We start from the raw sequence: 22,613 nt of genomic DNA on the forward strand, positions 1-22,613 counted from the left end.
TCTGCTAACTTTTTGGGGATAGGGGGCAGCATTTTCACTTTTGGATGAATAGCGTGCCCAGAGTGAACTGCCTCCTACTCTGTCCCAGATGCTAATATATGCATAATTTTATTACTATGGGATAGAAAACACTCTGAAATTTCTAAAACTGTTTGAATGATGTCTGTGAGTATAACAGAACTCATATGGCAGGCAAAAACCTGAGAAAAATCCAACCAGGAAGTAGGATATCTGAGGTTTGTAGTTTTTCAAAGCTTGGCCTACCGAATACACAGTGTCTATGGAGTCAAGTTGCACTTCCTACGGCTTCCACTAGATGTCAACTGTCTTTAGAAACTGGTTTGAGGAATCTGATATAAAGGAGGGGCTCATGAGACCTGTTTGAGTCAGTGGTCTGGCAGAGTGTCTCAGGCTTGTGACGCTCGCTCCCGACAGAGTCAGCTCTCATTCCAGTGCTTTTCTTCAGACATAGGAATTCTCCAGTTGGAAGCTTATTGATGTTTTATGTTAAAAACATCCTAAAGATTGATTCCATACATCGTTTGACTTGTTTCTACGACCTGTAACGGAACTTTGAGTTTGTCTGGACGAAGTGCTCGCGCCTCATGAAGATGGATTACTGGGCTGAACACGCTAACAAGTGGCTATTTGGACATAAATGATGGACTTTATGGAACAAATCAGTCATTTATTGTCGAACTGGGATTTCTGGGAGTGCCTTCTGATAAAGATCATCAAAGGTAAGTGAATATTTATTGTGTTATTTCTAACTTCTGTTGACTCCAAAATGGCGGATATTTCTCTGGCTGGATTGGGCTCTGAGCGCCGTTCTCAGATTATGCTTTTTCCGTAAAGTTTTTTAAAAATCTGACACAGCGGTTGCGTTAAGGAGAAGTCTATCTTTAATTCTGTTAATAACACTTTTATCTTTTATCGATGTTTATTATGAGTATTTCTGCAAGATCACCGGATGTTTTGGAATCAAAACGTAACGCGCCAATGTAAACTGAGATTTTTGGATATAAATATGCACATTATCGAACAAAACATATGTATTGTGTAACATGATGTCCTATGAGTGTCATCTGACGAAGATCATCAAAGGTTAGTGATTAATTTGATCTATATTTCTGCTTTTTGTGACTCCTATCTTTGGCTGGAAAAATGGCTGTGTTTTTTTTGACTTGGCGGTGATCTAACATAATCATATGTTGTTCTTTCGCTGTAAAGCATTTTTGAAATCGGACACGATGGGTAGATTAACAAGATGTTTATCTTTCATTTGCTGTATTGGACTTGTTTAATGTGTGAAAGTTACATATAAAAAAAAAAAAAAGAAAACATCCCGCGCTGCCTTTTCAGCGGAATGTTGTCGAAGGGATCCGCTAGCGGAACGCGTATCCTAGAAAGGCTAAAGAAAGTAACCAGGGACGCGTGGCTCGCATCAAATTTTTCATTGGAACCCCTCAATATGATTGGTCATATAAAAACCTTTGGACCCAAATGCATAATGAGTGCTCTAACTCCCCCTTGCGGTGGTCTGGAGCAATGAAGCCGTGGAACCACATTATACAAGTCGCTCATTGTGTAAATTGTTCCAATAAAAGTTTTCTAGTTGAGAATGTCTTTAAGCAACTATTTACTTACATCTCTAAGTTGTTTGTGTTTGCTCTGCTCATTATATACATGCTAGAACTAAATCGATTGATTTGGTACATATTCCCATGAATGCGAATTGTATCAATACCCCATAATGACAAAGCAAAAAATATTGCAAATGTATAAAAAAAACAAGACCTGAAATATTTTTTCATTTACATAAGTATTCAGACACTTTGGCATCGATAACAGCCTCAAGTCTTCTTGGGTGTGACGCTACAACCTTGGCACACCCCTATTTGGGGAGTTTCTCTCATTCTTCTCTGCATATCCTCTCAAGCTCTGTCAGATTGGATGGGAAGCGTTGCTGCACAGCTATTTTCAGGTCTCTCCAGAGATATTTGATCGAGGTCAACTCTGGGCTCTGGCTGGGCCACTCAAGGACATTCTGCGACTTTGCCTGAAGCCACTCCTGCGTTGTCTTGGCTGTGTGCTTCGGGTTGTTGTCCTTTTGGAAAGTGAACCTTCGCCCCAGTGTGAGGTTCTGGGGCACGTTTTCATCAAGAATCTCTATGTACTTTCCTCTGTTCATCTTTCACTCGATCCTGACTAGTTGCCCAGTCCCTGCCGCTGAAACCCATCCCCACAGCATGATGCTGCCACCACCATTCTTCACTGTAGGGGTGGTGCCAGGTTTCCTCCAGACGTGATACTTGGCATTCAGGCAATATAGTTCAATCTTGGTTTCATCAGACTAGATATTATTGTTTCTCATGGTCTGTGAGTCCTTTAGGTGCCTTTTGGCAAACTCCCAGCAGGCTGTCATGTGCCTTTTTAATGAGAAATGGCTTCCATCTGGCCACTCTACCATTAATGCCTGATTGGTGAAGTGCTGCAGAGATGGTTGTCTTTCTGGAAGGTTTTCCCATCTCCACAGAGGAACTATGGATCTCTGTCAGAGTGACCATGGGGTTCTTGGTCACCTTCCTGACAAAGGGCCTTCACCCTCAATTGCTCAATTTGGCCGGGCGGCCAGCTCTAGGAAGAATCATGGAGGTTCCAAACTTCTTCCATTTAAGAATAATGGAGGCCACTGTGTTCTTGGGGACCTTCAATTCTGCAGAAATGTTTTGGTACCCTTCTCCAGATCTGTGCCTCGACACAATCCTGTCTCGGTGCTCTACAGACAATTATTTCGATGTTTCTATTCCCCCCAAAAATGAAAAACCTGGGTTTCCGTTAGGATGGAACAGAAAATATGGCGCTGTACAATGTGACGTCTGGAGTACAGTACTAGGCTATTTAGCTACCTTAGCTACACCTACAGTAGACCTACCTATATCAAAAAAATATGACGTGACTCTCCGCCAATAATTACATTTTGAGGATCGGAGGATTCTACATTAAAACCAAAAGCCACCTCATGGGTCTCCCGGTGGAGATAGAAATACAAAACTAGAGTACCCACCCGTGTCACACCCTGACCTAACCAAAATAGAGAATAAAAAGGCTCTCTAAGGTCAGGGCGTGACAGCAATGCAGTATCTTAGACCGTCCCCTGACCGGTCGGGAGTGGTCTACAGTAAGAGTAAAATAATCCTAACAAAATAAAATAAAAACCTTAGTGTAACAACCGTTTTAGTCAGTAATACTGAAGTCGTGCACAATTATCAGTTTCTATTTAGGTTTATGTCATCCATTCATTGTCAGTTAGAGACACAGTAGGACCCAAAAGCATTATCAGTGCTCTAACTCCCCCTTGCGCTGGACTGGAGCAAAGAAGTGGTAACGCAGGGTACCGTACTAAACCACAAATGACCTCTATGTCCCGCAGCATAATCACAAAACRTTTAGTGGAGCAACCACTGTAGCTAGCTAGCTAACGTTTGCTGGCTGGCTCGCTAGCTAACGTTACGTGTATGCTTTTACTATTCACAAGCTAGCCAATGTTAGCCAGTTAGTTTGGGTGATTGACTGCCGTTATGAGGTCGGAACGTTCGGATCAACCCTACTCATCTGCCAGTGTCCAGTGTGCGCTCTGAATGCTCTGAGAGCAAAATGCTCAGAATTTCCGAACGGACAATCTGACAGCACAGTTGCAGTCACCAACACTCTGGATAACATAACTCAAAAGTAAGTTTATCCACATTTAAAGCAGGATTAGTTCCTCAACTGTAGTGTATGATATACCATTTTGTAGCTCTGAGTCTCTACTTTTATCCAATGTAAAAAACACAATATCAAATTTTGCTATGTAAGACCGATTTGAGCTGGTCGGTCACAATTCGCAAGAGGCTGAATGTACGTACCTCACAGGAGAAAGTATCCGAGCGAGCAAAACCGTGCCTGTCTCTACATGTCTCTCTAGATGCAGCTCCTGCTTTCTTTGCAACTTGCGGTAAATCTTTGTGTTTCTAAATCAATAGTTGTTTAGTGGTCAGAAAATGTTGAAAACATTAACTTGCTTGACCATGCTGTAGGTCATGTAACAGTCTGTTACATGTAATATGCTTTGTGCACTAAACTGGACAGAGGTTGCTATCCGGTTTTAAAATAAAACAAAGATGTGGTTGAATTTATTCTGCCACTGTCTTATTGTCTAAGGCATATGAATCAACAGGTCACAAGGCATATGAATTAACAGGTTATAGAGCAATCTATGCAATTATCACAACACATAGGTTGTAATATGGCTCTTGGAGGGGGAGGGGGCTTGGCTTCCCAAGTGATTTTACCCACGTATCGCTACGGTCCTCCCTGTAAACCTGTGCTTCTTCTCATCCCCTTCTACCAACTCCTTCTCTCTAACTACCCCCTTACACTCCTTCTCCACCTCTAACTACTTTCCTATTTCCTCCATCCTTCCCTTTAGCCCCCTTTTCTTATTACCTCCTCCTCCTCCACCCCTCTCTCCCTCTTCCAGCCTTGTTAAACAGAGAACCACATTAGTCTAACTGGGGCCCCCTCTGGGGATAGCAGTCCTGTCAGCCCCAAGGTTTAGTTAATCACTCAGCCAACCTCCACATCCTACGTACAGCTCGGCTCGCTGCTATGTCCCCCGTCGCTAATAGAGAGACAACAGTAGGGGAGGAGAGGGGGAGTCTTTGTTAGGAATGCAGGTATTTAATTAAATGGTCAATTTCAAATCAAAGGATAATTTGTCTCCGTCTTGAGGGCTGGGGTTCTGAGAGGATGGATAGGCCTAGGTTATTGGACTGCAGATGTGCAGTGGCTCAGCAATGCTAAAGGGTGGAATGTTGACTTTTAATTTGTGATGTGATAAATACTGTGTTTAGACAGCATATTTAGACACCAAAATAGGTTTGGGTTTAGTCATTTTGAAACGGATTTCGCTGACTCAATTACAGCTCAAATTTGATCTCCATTTGATGTCTGCTTCAAATCAGAGAGGGTTTGTTGTTTATGCTGTTAAGTTCCAGAGTTGATCAACACTTTAACATTGACCCCAAAAGCAACAAAACAACCTCCTTCCCTCAGMAAGAGCATTGAAGATGGGTCGTGGCTGGGTCTTCCAGCATGACAACGACCCGAAACACACAGCCAGGGCAACTAAGGAGTGGCTCCATAAGAAGCATCTCAAGGTCCTGGACTGGCCTAGCCAGTCTCCAGACCTGAACCCAATAGAAAATCTTTGGAGGGAGCTGAAAGTCCGTATTGCCCAGCGACAGCCCCGAAACCTGAAGGATCTGGAGAAGYTCTGTATGGAGGAGTGGGCCAAAATCCCTGCTGCAGTGTGTGCAAACCTGGTCAAGAACTACAGGAAACGTATGATCTCTGTAATTGCAAACAAAGGTTTCTGTACCAAATATTAAGTTCTGCTTTTCTGATGTATCAAATACTTATGTCATGCAATAAAATGCAAATGAATTACTTAAAAATCATACAATGTGATTTTCTGGATTTTTGTTTTAYATTCCGTCTCTCACAGTTGAAGTGTACCTATGATAAAAAATTACAGACCTCTACATGCTTTGTAAGTAGGAAAACCTGCAAAATCGGCAGTGTGTCAAATACTTGTTCTCCCAACTGTATATATTTTTATGACTATACAGGTTTCCTAACTTGACATCTTTTATTCTTCAGTACCTCTAATTAAGGCTCTACAGTACAAATGTGTTCTTTATCAATTAATAAAAACATGGGACAGGATCAACTCTACATAATGCCGTCTTTGTTGCCGTTCCCTCTGGCAGAAACCTCCATAGGTGTCTCCAGTTCTGACCGAGCCAACCTGTCCCCAGTGTTTATCCCACTGTATCATTAGGCAGCGACTCAGCTCCCTGTTCTAAAATGTCATATATCCACAGTAATGAACAGCTCGGGAGACTAGAGTACACACTATTCCCAAATTTCACTGCTGTACTACTCCCATTAATCTAAACGCTCAAACTTTGCTGCTCCAGTCCCTCTCCTCATTAGCCGTGGCAGGTATCAGGATGCACATAATGAGGATGTGCCCTAAATCAGGTGGTTGAGGGAGAGAAAGAAAGAAGGAAAGAGATCCATGAGTGAAAACTTATCCTAAATGAGGAAACACCCTGGAGAAAGAGGGCTAGGGGTCAGATACTACAGGGGTGCAAGTGACAAGCATCAAGATTTTTATTCTGTTTGGCAAACCATAGCAACCCCTTCCAGTGCACCGTGCCAATCACACAGAAATACAGGAGTCTCTGAAAAAAATGACAATTTTGAGTGGGGACAAATGAGAGGGTGTTTGTGAATGCCAATAACTCTCAGAAGCTCTGCGAGGCACCCGCTGTACCCACTTCTCGAATGTTTACCTCGCTGAGAAGCATTGTTATACAAAATAAACAATTACTGTTCCTGTATGTTGAGCTTCCTTTCCAGTGCCTCAGTGAGGGAGAGTGAGGCTCTACTCTCAAACTATTATTCCACTGCTGCTCATTGCCTTGGATTAGAGTATGTCCTGTGGTTAATATTACAGAACTATAACAGAACACCTCTCCTCCCGGTCTTTGTCACGATTAAGACAATCTCATCCCAGCTCCTCATGTGTCTGAGCACTTCATACACTTCACAGCAAGGGATTTCTTGAGAGCCCGGCCTGCAGAAATGCTTTCACAAATAGATGCACAAACAAGTCTTAACACTTATGGTAGCTCAGTCTCTACATGTTGCCACTGCATTAGTTTTCCATGTTAAGTTGAACTGGGGTGTCCGCCTTAATTGCATCTTGCCCTGAAGTGGCGTTGGAGACACCCGGTGTGGAGCGGTGAAGGGCGAGCAGTTATGGCTGGGAGAGAGGACTTTGATAATTGCCTGGGCAACATGGCCAAGCCCCCAGTGTTTGTGTGCTGCGACTCTGGAGAAGACGGTCAAAATGAGCCATCATAGATTGAGGTTGGCAACCTCGGAGCATGACTGGGCCTTTTTTTATGAGCTTTTATGGTCCCAGAAGCAAGACTGTGTTTTCCCTATCATGAGCAATTGGAATAGATACACTCGCGAATATACTTTTTCCGGCAGGCGTAAGTAGGTTAGGCAAGAGGGTCAACTGTGATGTTGAGAAAAAGGTGGACAAGGGAGAGGGAAAGAAAAAGAAGCACATGTCTGGAGAAATAACAGAGATAATGTTTTTGTCTCGCCCGTAGTTTTTCCTGGAGTAATGTAATGTTTTTTTTTCACCTTTATTTAACCAGGTAGGCAAGTTGAGAACAAGTTCTCATTTACAATTGCGACCTGGCCAAGATAAAGCAAAGCAGTTCGACACATACAACACAGTTACACATGGAGTAAAACAAACATACAGTCAATAATACAGTAGAAAAATAAGTCTATATACAATGTGAGCAAGTGAGGTGAGATAAGGGAGGTGAAGGCAAAAAAAAAGGCCACGGTGGCGAAGTAAATACAATATAGCAAGTAAAAACACTGGAATGGTAGATTTGTAGTGGAAGAATGTGCAAAGTAGATATAGAAATAATGGGGTGCAAAGGAGCAAAATAAATAAATACAGTAGGGAAAGAGGTAGTTGTTTGGGCTAAATTATAGATGGGCTATGTACAGGTGCAGTAATCTGTGAGCTGCTCTGACAGCTGGTGCTTAAAGCTAGTGAGGGAGATAAGTGTTTCCAGTTTCAGAGATTTTTGTAGTTCGTTCCAGTCATTGGCAGCAGAGAACTGGAAGGAGAGGCGGCCAAAAGAAGAATTGGTTTTGGGGGTGACCAGAGAGATATACCTGCTGGAGCGCGTGCTACAGGTGGGTGCTGCTATGGTCACCAGCGAGCTGAGATAAGGGGGGACTTTACCTAGCAGGGTCTTGTAGATAACCTGGAGCCAGTGGGTTTGGCGACGAGTATGAAGCGATGGCCAGCCAACGAGAGCGTATAGGTCGCAGTGAACGTCAACAGTGAAGAGGTGACTCTGGGATGCTGGCCTTCTAGGCAGAGTTTCTCTGTCCAGTGTCGGTGTTCTTTTGCCCATCTTAATATTTTTATTGGCCAGTCTGAGATATGACTTTTTCTCTGCAGCTCTGCCAGGAAGGCCAGAAACCCAGAGTCCCCTCTTCACTGTTGACGTTGAGACTGGTGTTTTGCGGGTGCTATGAACCCAGATGGAGAATAAGTAACATCTGGATATGGTAACGTAGCTAGCTAGCCAGCTAATTTAGCTAATGTAGCTAACGAGTGAAACAGTGTCCGACTAAACTAGCTAAGTTAGCTAGCTACCGTTACAGACACTGACATAGTTAACTAGCCAAATATCAACAAAAAACACACATTTAGTTAGTTATATTCTATTACAACACTTCAGTAAGCTAGCGTCACGAGCATGGTCATGTATTTACTTACCTTCTCAATCTTGAAGACGATATACTCATTTATCACTCAGTGTTATGAGTGAGTGCACCACAAACATATTTCCAGGGTGTTGATGCATCATCCTCCCAATACAGCCTCTTCCAACATCACGGGTAGGGGAAGGGTAACGTTATCCACCTGCAAAAGGAAAGTTTTGCTCTGATGTCAAATCAACTCATATTGTTGCTAGCTACCTGCACCAACCTACCTTAGCTGTTGTGCTAACTAACATGCTACTGAACCGTGACGCTAGCATATTGGCATGAATATTGGTATTAAAAGACAGCAACATATTCACATAAAGTGTGTTTAGGCAAATCATTAGTTAGATAGCAGAAATATGATAGCTAATGTTAGCTAACTAAGCACTAGCCAGTCAGTCAGTGGAGCTGACAGATTGAAACTGGTATCAACAAAATGTGTTTCACTCTATCCCATAAAACATTGCATTGCTAACTAGGCATCATTTAGCTAATACAATTTAAACGTTTATTTGGAAGTTTAATTCATAAATTAGACACTCACCGGACAACTTTGGTAGGTAGCTAGGTTTCCATTTCTGAACAGATGTTTCTAATCCCCTTGATTGATCATCAACGGTTACTGGTCTTAACTTGTTGCCACAGGTTTGCCACAAATTTAAATTGAATCATGGGAGAATTGTCTGCAAGAAAAAAACCTCTGGCAAACTGTTTTCCCACTAGTGTCAATACATATTATTGTTGCCAAATGTTTGCTGCAGATTCAACACTAGTGGCAAACTTTTGGTAATATTTTGTGGCAGCAACAAATTCATTTTTGTAAGGGGAGTCAGATTTGTTAAAGCAACACAGTAGCTCTTCGGCAGGAGGTTTGGCCACCCCTGTTTTCTATTTATTATTGTCCTCCTTCTTCCTTGCCTGTGTCTGAGCAAATGCTGTAGAATGTTTGTCTCATTGCCTACAGTTGTCATTCTGAGTGATGGAGCTAGAGCTCAGCTAGGGTTGGTAGATCTAAACCAGGATGTAAACACTTGACTCCCATCAGGCCCGCTGTTGGGACAACCAAAAGCTTTCTCTCGCTGAGGCCTCTCAGCTGAATACCTTTATTCCAGGACCCAAAGTAAAACATACAGGTCTACAGATTACAAGAGACTACCAGCTAGTGAGAAAAACACCTGAGATAATGAGCTTTGATACGCTGCCTGTCTCTCTTCCGCCAGCCGCCATCCATCAATGGAAATGGAAGAGACAGAGAGGGCCAAAGCTGGGTTATTCTCGGTTTGTCACTGGAAACTAGATTTCACAGACCTGGCTGACCTTTGGTGAAGCAATTTTCTGCGCAGTATAGCCTGCTGCTGCCCTGACAACTATGCAAACCACTAGAATGAGTGATGGGATTTAATTAGGGATGGCCATGTCTCACTAATAGCCAAACATAACATATACCTGCACCCACCCATGTAATTGAAACAAATACAAATAATAGTCCTACAACTCACATTTCAAGTGTATCCATGCCACTTTTGTTTCACTGTTATCTCATCAGACATTCCAATTAAGCTCAGTATTTTCTTTTTCTGAACTGGATTTTCACCTAATATTCCTTAGATTCATACCAAATGCTCCCCATCATTCTGAAAAGGTACTAAATAATGACAGCCAGAATGAAGAGAATAAAGTATATCAATAACTAATAAATGCCCCCACTCTGGCTATCATAAATTATAGAAAACTTACCAAGCTGCCTCTCTTAGTATTTTACACTTTTTTCCCACGTAATGTTTGGATTGGATTGTTTTCAAGGATATCCAAGGGATAAAGTCATTAGTCTAAGAACAAGTCACCTGGCATTTAATGGCAAACACTGGAGCAAGTGATGCTCTAGGGTTTGTTGTGACTTTAATGTATTATACTGTTGTCTGGCAATGTAGCTTTGTCTAAATCTTTTACAGATTAATTGCAAAGATTCACATAAGGCAACATTTCATGGAATATCTGTCTGTCCTGGTCCTAAAATATGGGATAAGAAATCCTCTCGATGCGCTAAATGAATGAATGAATGGAACATCTTAATTATATTTTATGTGGTTTGCGTGAAGCTTGTCGTCCTTAGAGAAGAGATTAAGATTTAACTATAATCTTAACTGACACACTTCCATTTAACACTGTCATTTAGTGATTTGGTACTAATTGACAGGATCTGGGAACAACTAACAGTACTAGTATGTCTAATTTTGTTCGATTTGCATCAAATATGATACCATCTAGATTAATGAACTAAAGATAAAATATACATTTGAGATGGATTTAAGTAATAGATTATTTCTGATAAAAATAGACACTAGATGGAATATCTACACTATTTACAGACAGGACATAAAAATGACTTTTATTTAGTGAATTAACAAATTCAGAATGTTATACAACATATCGACATTGCTTAGTGACTGTTCACAAACAACTGCATTATAAAAAATGTAATTACATGTAACATAACATACTAGCCATTGCATTTATGGTGTTTTATTTCTGTACGTCTGAAGTACTGTTGTAACTCCAATTTGTGGGAATTTAAATATATGAAAAAAATTTAAAACAAGGAACAGTTGATTTCCATAGTGACTCATGTAGCTCTGAACATGGGGTGGGGTAGGATTAAACTGAAGAGTGTGAGTATAAAAGCATGGTGTATGTTTAATAACAAAGTGAAGGACTTAAAGCCATGCTGGTGTCAAACCAAACACACTGTCGAGATAACACTTCATTATCAGCAAAAGCATCACATTGTAAGTGATTATTGAGATCTGTGCAATTTACGGATTTCAGCATATGGGCAACATATCAGTGATGATAAACCTTTTGATATTGATAATGGTCAGAAAGTCTGAGTTTTATTGTTATTATGTAAAAAGGCAAAGTGAACATGGTGAAGCCCCCTTATGTGTCTATGACACTACACATTTCCAGAAACTTATAATTTTACATTAACCCAAATGCATATCTCTTGAGATCATAACCAAAATGTCCATCAGTGCCTTCCAAAATTGCTCTTAACTGTAATCAGGTCAGTGTGATAGCAGCACAAGCATCTTTGTATCTGGACACTGGCACCTTATTAGCTACATAATTTGGTTGTTTCGTATTCCATGGAGTTCGGCTGTTTGGCAGAGAAAGCCTGCAACGCTGCCTGTATTCGGACAACATCTGTGGTGGATAATTTGAGGCGGTGGCGCAGAAGACAGGAGAACAGGTCCAGGAGCTGAGGTCCGGGAGGGGACAGTCTGTTGACCCGGTCCCTGATCTCCAGCAGCTGCAGCAGGGCTGAGTCCTGCGATCCCTGAGTGTACGGGTAGTCCAGCTGCAGAATCAGGTCCTGGATTGCTTCCGGGTCAAAATGCATACTATAGCCGAACACCTGGATGCTATTTATTTTCATGTAGCCCAGGTTCTTACCGGGCTCCAGGAACTCGAAAGGTTCGTAGTACACCGAGCCGTTCCCTTGGGGCAACGGAGCCCTGATCCTGCTCCGCAGGTAGAAGTGGACAGTCTCAAAAAAAGTTTTCCACTTGTTACCCAAAGTCAATGTCCAGTTGTAACAGTCCAGGGGAATGTTTAGTTTAGTCCTCTCCCAATCAGGATAGCTGTTCTGGTCTATGGGCATGCTCCAGCTCTCAGAGTGACTTCCCCCGAAGGGGTTGATGTAGACAGACAGCACTGGTTCCAGGGAGCTGTTCCTAGTTAGGCAGATCTGCAGGGTCATCCCCAGTAGCATGTGGACGTGATTGGACTTGTACTTGTTGCTCTTCAGTGTCAACAGCATCCTCTTCCGCCACGACGGGTCAAACCAGTTGTTGAGTCGGACGTCGTTGCTGACGAAGATCCCATGGATGCTAATACGGCTGTCTTTCTTCTGCAGCAGGTATCTCAGCTCCAGGTCCTGCAGGTCCGTCTCGAAGCCGATGTAGTGGTCCGTGGAGTCTGGGACCTCATTGCGGCAGACCCCCTGGCTGAGCATGTACCCGGGGTTGCAGCTGGCACAGCGGGAGCGGTTGTCATAGGAGCAGGAGGCGCAGAAAGAGCCATCGCCCACAGTGCAGGGGATGACACCCTGGCAGGATGGATGGTCGTAGGGGCAAGAGCAGCTCCTTGTCTCCTCCAGGTAGGAACCTATGTAGTTGTTCTCACTGCAGTACATGATGGACAGGATGTAGTTCAGCCAGTAGCTGAAGGACCTGCAAAACACACTCAAGCACAAATACAGATCACCTTCCAGACAGTATATTATTATTTTATTTTTGGGGAAATGTACTTAGTATGGCCATACACTGAACACTTTGCAGTTCTGGGAATACTATCTGCACTATGATATCAGGTTCACTAGAATAACCACATATTCCCCAATAAATAGTTTCATCTCCCATAGGTTCATGTCATCCTATAGCTGTATTTTCCTGAAGAAATAACAATATATAAATTATCCCCCTGCAGTATTTATGTCTGGCCATGTCAGTGGGTTGTCAAAGAGTGTTAACTTCATATGTACGCAAGCAGGGTGTCACAGTATTTTCCCAACCCCACATGAGACATAAAACAATGATAAATGCAGTATCTACGTAGGTACAGTACCAGTCAAAAGTTTGGACACACATACTCATTCAATGTTTTTTCTTTATTTTTACTATTTTCTACATTGTAGAAAATAGGATGTATGCAATAGTCATCCCCTTTAAAAAAATGCAGGATTAAGGGCAGAGAGAACCCTTGGTTTACTGAGGAACTTAGTAAAATCATAAGGGAATGAAATGCAATGTGGGCTAAAGCAAGAGGGTTTGGTTCAGCAGATGATTGGATGGCTTTTCAATGTCTTCGAAATATGGGTGTGGCTATGATCTGAAAATTGAAAGCAGACCTGAAATCTACTTTGGATAATTTCAATAATCCATCCACATTTTGGCAAGTAGTGAAAGGTTTGTAGTGCAAAAAGATACAAAGCTTCCCAAACAATTGTTGGTAGACACAGAGATTGTAACTGAGAGAACCTCCATTCTGAAAACCTTAAATCAGCATTTTCTAGATGCAGGCAGTTTATTTGAAAAGGTCAAAGGTATAACTGAGCCCAGTATGAATTTACCTGACACCCCTGTGCACTCCTTTGCTAAGGTTCTCCTTTTCATCCTTCTCTGTTTCAGAAGTGCGTAAAGGCCTGAAAGAAATTGATAGAAAAAAAATCCCCTGGCCCTGATGATCTAGACCCCCGTTTCCTACACCTAGCTGCAGACATCATTGCTCCCCCTTAACATGTATTTTTAACCTTACACATGATGTTAAGGAAATCCCCAAGTTTTGGCATCTGCTTTTGTACTGCCTCTCCTGAAAGGTGGAGATCCTTCGTAATTGACCCTTATCAAAATTGTTAGTACTGTCAAAGGTACTGGAGTCCTTAGTTAGTAGGCAGCTGAAAACAACATCTTAAATTGAATGCAATCAGGCTTTAGGTCTGTCCACAGCACTGTTTCAGCAACATTGAATGTTTTAAATGACATCCCCTGTGCTCTTGACAAGAAGTTACATTGTGTGTCTGTCTTTATTGATTGTCAAAGGCATTTGACACTGTGGACCATGCTGTGTTAGTGCAAATTATAAAATATTGTGGAATTACTGGTCATGTTCTAGATTGGTTTATAAATTACCTAACAAATCGTACACAATGTGTAATGGTGGATGGTTGTAAATCTGAGTACATAGAGGTGTGCTCAGGTGTTCCGCAAAGTTCTATTTTGGGCCCACTGTTATTAATTTTGTATATCAACAACATTGGAGATCATATTGAAACAGCGGATGTTCATTTTTATGCAGATTATACTGTTCTCTATTCAAGTGTTAGTAGTTTATCTTTAGCTTTTGAAAATGCCCAAAGAGCATTTAACATCATACAACAGAATCTGTATGATTTGAAGCTGGTTCTGAATTTGGGTAAAACAAAATGCATGGTATTTTCAAAAACCAGGCATGTTACTAATGTCATTGCTACATTGGCTGGACATATTTTAGAGCAAGTCAAAGTGTAAAAATAATTGGGTGTGTGGGTTGATGACAAGCTGAGCTTCATTGTTTATGTGGAGAACTTGATAAGGAAGCTCAAGCTGAGAATAGGTTTTTATTACCGGCATGAGGCTTGTTTTTCTTTGGAGGCCAGGAAGGAGCTGGTACGATGTACATTACTGGCGGTATCAGATTTTAGTGATGTTATATATACAGTTCAAGTCGGAAGTTTACATACACCTTAGCCAAATACATTTAAACTCAGTTTTCACAATTCCTGACATTTAATCCTAGTTAAAATTCCCTGTCTTAGGTCAGTTAGGATCACCACTTTATTTTAAGAATGTGAAATGTCAGAATAATAGTAGAGAATTCTTTATTTCAGTTTTTATTCCTTTCATCACATTCCCAGTGGGTCAAAAGTTTACATACACTCAATCAGTATTTGGTAGCATTGCCTTTAAATTGTTTAACTTGGGTCAACCATTTCAGGTAGCCTTCCACAAGCTTCCCACAATAAGTTYGGWGYAWTMMGMCKKAWTRCWCCTGACAGAGCTGGTGTAACTGAGTCAGGTTTGTAGGCCTCCTTGCTCGCACACGCTTTTTCAGTTCRGCCCACAAATTMTCTATAGGATTGAGGTCAGGGCTTTGTGATGGCCACTCCAATACCTTGACTTTGTTGTCCTAAAGCCATTTTGCCACAACTTTGGAAGTATGCTTTGGGTCATTGTCCATTTGGAAGACCCATTTGCGACCAAGCTTTAACTTCCTGACTGATGTCTTGAGATGTTGCTTCAATATATCCACATAATTTTCCTTTTCTCATGATGCCATCTATTTTGTGAAGTGCACCAGTCCCTCCCGCAGCAAAGCACCCCACAACATGATGCTGCCACCCCCTTTTTCACAGTTGGGATGGTGTTCTCCGGCTTGCAAGCCTCCCCCTTTTTCCTCCTAACATAACGATGTTCATTATGGCCAAACAGTTCTATTTTTGTTTCATCAGACCAGAGGACATTTCTCCAAAAAGTACGATCTTTGTCCCCATGTGCAGTTGCAAACCGTAGTCTGGCTTTTTTATGGTGGTTTTGGAGCAGTGGCTTCTTCCTTGCTGAGTGGCCTTTCAGCTTATGTCGATATAGGACTTGTTTTACTGTGGATATAGATACTTTTGTACCTGTTTCCTCCAGTATCTTCAGAAGGTCATTTGCTGTTGTTCTGGGATTAATTTGCACTTTTCGCACCAAAGTACGTTCATCTCTAGGAGACAGAACGCATCTCCTTCCTGAGCGGTTTGACAGCTGCGTGGTCCCATGGTGTTTATACTTGCGTACTATTGTTTGTACAGATGAACGTGGTACCTCCAGGCATTTGGAAATTGCTCCCAAGAATTAACCAGACTGGTGGAGGTCTACCATTTTCTTTCTGAGATATTGGCTGATATCTTTAGATTTTCTTATGATGTCAAGCAAAGAGGCACTGAGTTTGAAGGTAGGCCTTGAAATACATCCACAGGTACACCTCCAATTGACTCAAATGATGTCAAATAGCCTATCAGAAGCTCCTAAATCCATGACATAATCTTCTGGAATTTTCCAAGCTGTTTAAAGGCACAGTCAACTTAGTGCATGTAAACTTCTGACCCACTGGAATTGTGATACAGTGAAATAATCGGTCTGTAAACAATTGTTGGAAATACTACTTGTGTCATGCACAAAGTAGATGTCCTAACCGACTTTTCAAAACTATAGTTTGTCAACAAGAAATTTGTGGAGTGGTTGAAAAATTAGTTTTAATGACTCCAACCTAAGTGTATGTAATCTTCTGACTTCAACTGTAATTGTTGTACTGTATTTGTCTGTAGTTTTGTTTAATGTTGTGGTGAATACTTTCACAAGCCACTGTACATATGTGCTATTTCATCATTTAGATTTCTTCACAATTTTTTAAATATGTTTATTTAACCTTTATTAATACAGGTTTTTGTCATTGAGAATATCTATTTTTCAAGAGAGACCTGGTCCAGTAGCAGCAGGGGGAACAACGTTTCAGACAAAACAACTTACATACACTACATACAGTACTTCTAATTTGTTGTCATACAACCTGGAATTAAAATAGATTTTTGGGGCCACCTTTTGCAGCAATTACAGCTACAAGTCTCTTGGGGTATGTCTCTATAAGCTTGACACATCTAGCCACTGGGATTTTTGCCCATTCTTTAGGGCAAAACTGCTCCTGTTCCTTCAAATTGGATGGGTTCGGCTGGTGTACAGCAATCTAAGTCATTCCGCAGATTTTTAATTGGAATGAGGTATGGGCTTTGACTAGGGTATTCAATACATTTAAATGTTTTCCCTTAAACCACTTGAGTATGGCTTTAGCAGTATGCTTAGGGTCAGTGTCCTGCTGGAAGGTGAACCTTCGTCCCAGTCTCAAATCTCTGGAAGACTGAAACAGGTGTCCCTCAATAATTTTCCTGTATTTAGCACCATCCATCATTCCTTCAATTCTGACCATGAAAAACATCCCCATATCATGATGCTGCCACCACCATGCTTCACTGTGGGGATGGTGTTCATGGTGATGGGTTTGCGCCAGACATAGCATTTTCCTTGATGGCCAAAAAGCTCAATTTTAGTCTCATCTGACCAGAGTACCTTCTTCCATATGTTTGGGGAGTCTCCCAAATGCCTTTTTGCGAACACCAAACGTGTTTGCTTATTTTCTTCTTTAAGCAATGGCTTTTTTCTGGTCACTCTTCTGTAAAGCCCAGCTCTGTGGAGTGTACAGCTTAAAGTGGTCCTATGGACAGAGCTCCGCTGTGGAGCTTTGCAGCTCCATCAGGGTTATCTTTGTTGCCGCTCTGATAAATGACGTCCTTGCCTGGTCCATGAGTTTTGGTGGACGGCCCTCTCTTGGCAGGTTTGTTGTGGTGCCATATTCTTTCAATTTTTTTATATTGGATTTAATGGTGCTCCGTGGGATGTTCAAAGTTTCGGATATTTTTTTATAACCCAATCCTGATCTGTACTTCTACACAACTTTGTCTCTGAACTGTTTGGAGAGCTCCTTGGTCTTCATGGTGCCACTTGCTTGGTGATGCCCCTTGTTTAGTGGTGTTGCAGACTCTGGGGCCTTTCAGAACAGATATATATATATACTGAGATCATGTGACAGATCATGTGACTTCAGAAGGTAATTGGTTGCACCAGATCTTATTTAGGGGCTTCATAGCAAAGGGGGTGAATACATATGCACACACCACTTTTCAGTTGTACTTTTTTTAGAATTTTTTGGAACAAGGTATTTTTTTTATTTTACTTCACCAATTTTGACTTTTTTCGGTATGTCCATTACATTAAATAAAAATACATTTAAATCACAGGTTGTAATGCAACAAAATAGGAAAATGCCAAGGGGGATGAATACTTTTGCAAGGCACTGTAAATATGTAGTAACCAAAAAAGTGTTAAACAAATCAAAATATATTTTATATTTGAGATTCTTCAAAGTAGCCACCCTTCACCTTGATGACAGCTTTGCACACTTGGCATTCTTTCAACCAGCTTCATGAGGTAGTCTCCTGGAATGCATTTCAATTAACAGGTGTACCTTTGTTAAAAGTTAATTTGTGGAATTTCTGTGTTGTGACAAAGTAGGGGTGGTATACAGAAGCTAGCCCTATTTGGTAAAATACCAAGTCCATATTATGGCAAGAACAGCTCAAATAAGCAAAGAGAAACGACCGTCCGTCATTACTTTGAAACTTTGAAAGTTTTGATGTCTTCACTATTATTCGACAATGTAGAAAATAGTAAAAATAAAGAAAAACCTTTGAATGAGTAGGTGTGTCCAAACTTTTGACTGGTACTGCATATGTGCACACAGCAACAGAGTATGATGAATTGAGGACAACTCATGAAAATATATGAAAGTGGAAAAGTAGAAAATAAAAAATATATTTTAAAGGTCAGTTTCATATATCCCCATTGAGACCGTGTTTGTGCCTCAACCTAGGTTGGGCAAAACTAAACATGGCGTTTTTCGCCTTAGCAATCTCACTAGAATAAAGACCTCCTCCACTCCTGCCATTATTGAAAGAGATCGTGATACCTCACATCTCAAAGTAGGGCTACTTAATGTTAGATCCCTCACTTCCAAGGCAGTTATAGTCAATGAACTAATCACTGATCATAATCTTGATGTGTTTGGCCTGACTGAAACATGGCTTAAGCCTGATGAATTTACTGTGTTAAATGAGGCCTCCCCTCCTGGTTACACTAATGACCATATCCCCTGCGCATCCCGCAAAGGTGGAGGTGTTGCTAACATTTACGATAGCAAATTTCAATTTACAAAAAAAAAAACGACGTTTTCGTCTTTTGAGGTTCTAGTCATGAAATCTATGCAGCCTACTCAATCACTTTTTATAGTTACTGTTTCCAGGCCTCCTGGGCCATATACAGCGTTCCTCACTGAGTTCCCTGAATTCCTATCGGACCTTGTAGTCATAGCAGATAATATTCAAATTTTTGGTGACTTTAATTTTCACATGGAAAAGTCCACAGACCCACTCCAAAAGGCTTTCGGAGCCATCATCGACTCAGTGGGTTTTGTCCAACATGTCTCCGGACCTACTCACTGCCACAGTCATACTCTGGACCTAGTTTTGTCCCATGAAATAAATGTTGTGGATCTTAACTTCTCTAGGATAGGGGGCAGCATTTTCACATTTGGATGAAAAGCATACCCAAATTCAACTGCCAGCTACTCATCCCCAGAAGATAAGATATGCATAATGTTAGTAGATTTGGATAGAAAACACTCAGAAGTTTCTAAAACTGTTTGAATCATGTCTGTGAGTAGAACAGAACTTATTTAGCAGGCGAAACCCCGAGGACAAACCATTCAGATTTCTTTTTTTTGAGGTCACTCTCTTTTCAATGGGTTTTCATTGGGAATACATATTTCTAATTGACCTTCTTGCAGTTCCTACCGCTTCCACTGGATGTCAACAGTCTTCAGAAATTAGTTGAGGGTTTTTCCTTTGTGTAATGAAGAAGTACGGCCATTTTGAATCAAAGTCACTTGAAGTGTCCTGTTAGATAGAGATGCATGACCAGAAAGCATGCTACAGATTGTTTTAATCCTGTATTGAACACAGATCATCCCGTCCTCAATTTTATCGAGTATTAACATTAACAAATACCTAAAGTTGTATTACAAAAGTAGTTTGACATTTTTGGGCAAAGTTTACAGGTAACCTTTGAGATATTTTGTAGTCACGTTTGAGCAAGTTGGAACCGGTGTTTTTCTGGATCAAACGTGCCAAATAAATGGACATTTTGGATATATATTGACATAATTAATCGAACAAAAGGACKATTTSTGATGTTTATGGGACATATTGGAGTGCCAACAACAGAAGCTCGTCAAAGGTAAGGCATGAATTATATTTTTATTTCTGCGTTTTGTGTCGCGCCTGCAGAGTTGAAATATGCTTATCTCTCTTTGTTTACAATGGTGCTAACTCAGATAATAGCATTGTTTTAAAAGCCTATTTGAATTCTGACATGTTGGCTGGATTCACAACCAGTGTAGCTTTAATTTGGTATCTTTCATGTGTGACTTAATGAAAGTTTGATTTTTATAGTAATTCATTTGAATTTGGCGCCCTGCATTTTCTCTGGCTTTTTGCCAAGTGAGACAGTATGATCAGTATCTTCTGATGAAGATCATCAAAGGATAGTGATTCATTTTATCTCTATTTCTGCTTTTTGTTACTCCTCTCTTTGGCTGGAAAAATGGCTGTGTTTTTCTGTGGTTATGCACTGACCTAACAATCGTTTGGTGTGCTTTCGCCGTAAATCCTTTTTGAAATCAGACATGTTGGCTGGATTGTCGGACCATAATCCTGGACTGTCGGACCACCATTTTATTACGTTTGCAATCGCAACAAATAATCTGCTCAGACCCCAACCAAGGAGCATCAAAAGTTGCGCTATAAATTCTCAGACAACCCAATGATTCCGCAATGCCCTTCCAGACTCCCTCTGCCTACCCAAGGACGTCAGAGGACAAAAATCAGTTAACCACCTAACTGAGGAACTCAATTTAACCTTGCGCAATACCCTAGATGCAGTTGCACCCCAAAAACTAAAAACAGTTGTCATAAGAAACTAGCTCCCTGGTATACAGAAAATACCCGAGCTCTGAAGCAAGCTTCCAGAAAATTGGAACGGAAATGGCGCCACACCAAACTGGAAGTCTTCCGACTAGCTTGGAAAGACAGTACCGTGCAGTATCGAAGAGCCCTCACTGCTGCTCGATCATCCTATTTTTCCAACTTAATTGAGGAAAATAAGAACAATCCGACATTTATATTTTATACTGTCGCAAAGCTAACTAAAAAGCAGCATTCCCCAAGAGAGGATGGCTTTCACTTCAGCAGTAATAAGTTCATGAACTTCTTTGAATAAAATATCATGATCATTAGAAAGCAAATTACGGACTCCTCTTTAAATCTGCATATTCCTGTAAAGCTCAGTTGTCCTGAGTCTGCACAACTCTGCCAGGACCTAGGATCAAGGGAGACACTCAAGTGTTTTAGTACTATATCTCTTGACACAATGATGAAAATAATCATGGCCTCTAAACCTTCAATCTGAATACTGGACCCTATTCCAACTAAACTGCTGAAAGAGCTGCTTCCTGTGCTTGGCCCTCCTATGTTGAACATAATAAACGGATGTGTACCAAACTCATTAAAAGTGGCAGTAATAAAGCCTCTCTTGAAAAAGCCAAACCTTGACTCAGAAAATATTTAAAAAAATATCGGCCTATATCGAATCTCCCATTCCTCTCAAAAAATGTTGACAAAGCTGTTGCGCAGCAACTCACTTCCTTCCTGAAGACAAACAATGTATACGAAAAACTTCAGTCTGCTTTTAGACCCCATCATAGCACTGAGACTGTACTTGTAAAGGTGGTAAATTACCTATTAATTGCGTCAAATCGAGGCTCTGCATCTGTCCTCGTGCTCCTAGACCTTAGTGCTGCTTTTGATACCATCGATCATCACATTCTTTTGGAGAGATTGGAAACCCAAATTGGTCTACACGGACAAGTTCTGGCCTGGTTTGATCTTATCTGTCGGAAAGATATCAGTTTGTCTCTGCGAATGGTTTGTCCTCTGACAAATCAACTGTAAATTTCGGTGTTCCTCAAGGTTCCGTTTTAGGACCACTATTGTTTTCACTATATATATTTTACCTCTTGTGGATGTCATTCGAAAACATAATGTTAACTTTCACTGCTATGCAGATGACACACAGCTGTACATTTCAATGAAACATGGTTAAGCCCCAAAATTGCCCTCGCTGGAAGCCTGTGTTTCAGACATAACGAAGTGGATGGCTGCAAACGTTCTACTTTTAAACTCGGACAAAACAGAGATGCTTGTTCTAGGTCCCAAGAAACAAAGAGATCTTCTGTTGAATCTGACAATTAATCTTGATGGTTGTACAGTCGTCTCAAATAAAACTGTGAAGGACCTCGGCATTACTCTGGACCCTGATCTCTCTTTTGACAAACATATCAAGACTGTTTCAAGGACAGATTTTTTTCATTTACGTAACATTGCAAAAATCAAAAATCTTCTGTCCAAAAATGATGTAGAAAAAATGTATCCATGCTTTTGTTACTTCTAGGTTAGACTACTGCAATGCTCTACTTTCCGGCTACCCGGGTAAAGCACTAAATAAATTTCAGTTAGTGCTAAATATGGCTGCTAGAATCCTGACTAGACCCAAACAATTTGATCATATTACTCCAGTGCTAGCCTCCCTACACTGGCATCCTGTTAAGGCAAGGGCTGATTTCAAGGTTTTACTGCTAACCTACAAAGCATTACATGGCCTTGCTCCTACCTATCTTTCCGATTTGGTCCTGCCGTACATACCTACACGTATGCTACGGTCACAAGACGCAGGCCTCCTAATTGTCCATAGAATTTCTAAGCAAACAGCTGGAGGCAGGGCTTTCTCCTATAGAGCTCAATTTTTATGGAATGGTCTGCCTACCCATGTGAGAGACGCAGACTCGGTCTCAACCTTTAAGTCTTTATTGAAGACTCATCTCATCAGTAG

General features: G+C 41.1%; 1 protein-coding gene across 1 annotated transcript in view; it reads right to left on the reverse strand.

Moving 5' to 3' along the window:
• Positions 1-10,789: 10,789 nt before the first annotated feature.
• The window catches only part of LOC111971402 (BMP/retinoic acid-inducible neural-specific protein 3-like), a 106,394-nt gene continuing 94,570 nt past the window's right edge, over positions 10,790-22,613 (reverse strand). The window contains exon 8 of the mRNA XM_023998162.1: positions 10,790-12,653. Within this exon, the coding sequence (XP_023853930.1) occupies positions 11,537-12,653 (1,117 nt within the window). The 3' untranslated portion in view covers positions 10,790-11,536. The remainder of the gene's footprint in view (positions 12,654-22,613) is intronic.

Source organism: Salvelinus sp. IW2-2015, linkage group LG13 (genome assembly GCF_002910315.2).
Source record: "Salvelinus sp. IW2-2015 linkage group LG13, ASM291031v2, whole genome shotgun sequence".
Lineage (NCBI taxonomy): Eukaryota > Metazoa > Chordata > Actinopteri > Salmoniformes > Salmonidae > Salvelinus > Salvelinus sp. IW2-2015.